Raw genomic sequence first — 2,619 nt, forward strand, 5'->3', positions numbered from 1 at the left:
CCCAAGATATCACTAATTCTGAAGTTAGTGCGAGGTGAGCAGCATTGGATAGCACCAATCGTCCTCCTAGGTAGGCTTACAACAGTGGAGACACAAACATTTGCTGACTCAGGGGTGAAGTTACTTCAGAAACAGCCCCTGCAGCTCTTCCAGCAGCAAGAAGCCGATGTAGAAGCTCAAATCCATTGGTTATCGCTTGTGACAACACAGCACTACCAGAACGTCTCTCTGATGCTCTGTGCTAGGAAGGAGGCAGAGGAAAGCTGAGGTTAAACATGTTATAGCTATTCTTAGAGACTGTGTGGCCACTGAGATGCTCAGGTAGGACATACACCATGGCCGAGTGTTGGAAAGCAGATGTGTAGATGACCTGGGCACATCCTGGGCTAGCAACTCTGAACTGATTTGCAGAGGGGACCCTGACTGGCGCCCTATTACATCATGTCCACGCCCCTTTAGATTTTGAATTTACTGTCTCCTCCTCACTTGGGCTCAGACCATGAGAGTCAGCAACCAGTCGAGTGTCTCTGAGTTCCTCCTCCTGGGACTCTCCAGGGATCCCCAGCAGCAGCGGCTCCTCTTCCTGCTCTTCCTCACCATGTACCTGGCCACTGTCCTGGGGAACCTGCTCATCATCCTGTCCATCGGCACAGACTCCCGCCTGCACATCCCCATGTACTTCTTCCTCAGCAACCTGTCCTTCGTGGATGTCTGCTTCTCCTCCACCACTGTCCCCAAGGTGCTGGCCAACCACTTACTCGGGACTCAGGCCATTTCCTTCTCTGGGTGTCTCACACAGATGTATTTTCTTTACTTGTTTGCTCTCATGGACAATTTCCTGCTGGCTGTGATGGCCTATGACCGTTTTGTGGCCATCTGCCACCCTTTACACTACACAACAAAGATGACCCAAAAACTGTGTGTCCTGATGGTGGCAGGATCATGGGTCACTGCCAGTTTGAGTGTCCTATTACACACCCTGCTCATTGCTCAGCTCTCATTCTGTGGGGACAATGCCATCCCTCACTTCTTCTGTGACCTGACTCCTCTCCTGAGACTGTCCTGCTCTGACACATACCTCAATGAGCTGATGATCCTCACAGAGGGAGCTGTTGTCACGGTCACCCCTTTTGTCTGCATCCTAATCTCCTACATCCATATCACATCTGCTGTCCTGAGAGTCTCATCCCCAAGGGGAAGACGGAAAGCCTTCTCCACGTGTGGTTCCCACCTGACTGTGGTCTGCCTCTTCTATGGCACCATCATTGCCGTGTATTTCAACCCTGCATCTGCACATTCATCTGAGAAGGACACGGCAGCCACCGTGCTGTACACAGTGGTGACCCCCATGCTGAACCCGTTCATCTACAGCCTGAGGAACAGCGACCTGAAAGGGGCTCTCTACAGAGTGGTCCACAGAGGGACCTTTTCTGTTTAACGAGAAGATTTGTACTGATCCTTGTTTCCTGTCCACTTCAGAGTTGAGTATAATTTTGCAACTGGACTGTGTTAGGCTCAGTCAAAAACTGATTGTTTCTTTCTTGTTAGGTGACCCTCCTTCACCAGGTGCCAGTTGGAATTACCAAATCATGGGTCACCATCTAGTCCTGTCTTGATATTTTCCCCCTCTTTTTTCAAGAGAGGGTTTTTCTATAACTTTAAAACCTGTCCTGCACCTAGTATTGTAGACCACGCTGGCCTTGAACACACAGAGTTCTCGCCTGCCTCTGCCTTCTGAGTCCCCTGATTAAAGGCCTGTGCCACCACTGCTGGGCTTGACTGTTGTTTGGGTTTCTGGAATCGAACTCTGCCCACTCTAGGTAAGAACTCTACCCTTAACTACCTTCTGCAGCTATTTGTAGCAACTTTAAAATTGTTTCATGTGCCTGTCAACTTGTTCCATTTTGTCTGTCTGTCTGTCTGTCTGTCTGTCTGTCTCTCTGTCTCTCTGTACTTCTTGTTCATATGTTTGCTGTATGCCTCTGAATGAGTGAACAGACCACAGAGGTCAATCTTGGGACTCGTTTCTTGGCAACCATACCTCTTATTTTTGTGTGACAATGTCACTCATGGGACCTTAGGCTCATGAATTAGTCTGGATTAACTGACCTGTGTGCCCATGGAATCCACCAGTTTTCAGGACCAGCCCTGGGATTACAAATTCCCACAACTGTGTCCTGATTTGCTTTGATTCTGAGGGTTTGTCCCAGTTCCTCCTGCTTGGAAGGCAAACACCTTACAGACGGAACCATCTCCTGTTTAAAATAAAATGTAGTTGTGAGCTAAGGGTGCTGCTGTATGCAGAGGCAGGTGGATGTCTATGACTTTGAGACCAGCCTGGTCTACATAGAGAGTCCCAGAGCAGTTAAGGCTACATGGTGAAACCTTGCCTCAAATACAAACAAACAAAAAATGCTTGATTTTGTTTTTATTTAAATGTGTTTTTGTGTGTGTCTGTGTGGGCGCGCGTGTGTGTGCACATGCATGTCACAGTATATAAGGTGGAAGTCATTTGACAACTTTCAGGAATAAATTATCTCTTTTCAACTGTGGCAAGTGTCTTTCTCCCCTGGGCCATCCCATCTTCCCCTAAGAGAAGTCCTTGTTTAAGAGTCTGTA

The 2,619-nt window shown here is 48.3% G+C and overlaps 1 protein-coding gene across 1 annotated transcript; it reads left to right on the forward strand.

The window, feature by feature from the left end:
• The first annotated feature begins 499 nt into the window (after positions 1-499).
• LOC102000693 (olfactory receptor 1361-like) lies at positions 500-1,438 on the forward strand. Its single transcript, XM_005349223.1, has one exon. It carries the CDS (start codon positions 500-502, stop codon positions 1,436-1,438), a length of 939 nt encoding a protein of 312 aa, XP_005349280.1.
• The last annotated feature ends 1,181 nt before the right edge of the window (positions 1,439-2,619 follow it).

The sequence above is a fragment of the Microtus ochrogaster genome, chromosome 7, assembly GCF_000317375.1.
Source record: "Microtus ochrogaster isolate Prairie Vole_2 chromosome 7, MicOch1.0, whole genome shotgun sequence".
NCBI classification, from domain to species: Eukaryota; Metazoa; Chordata; class Mammalia; order Rodentia; family Cricetidae; genus Microtus; species Microtus ochrogaster.

Excerpts from the sequence above, each read along its gene's own strand:
- LOC102000693 (XM_005349223.1), top strand. The coding sequence starts at position 500 with ATGAGAGTCAGCAACCAGTCGAGTGTCTCTGAGTTCCTCCTCCTGGGA.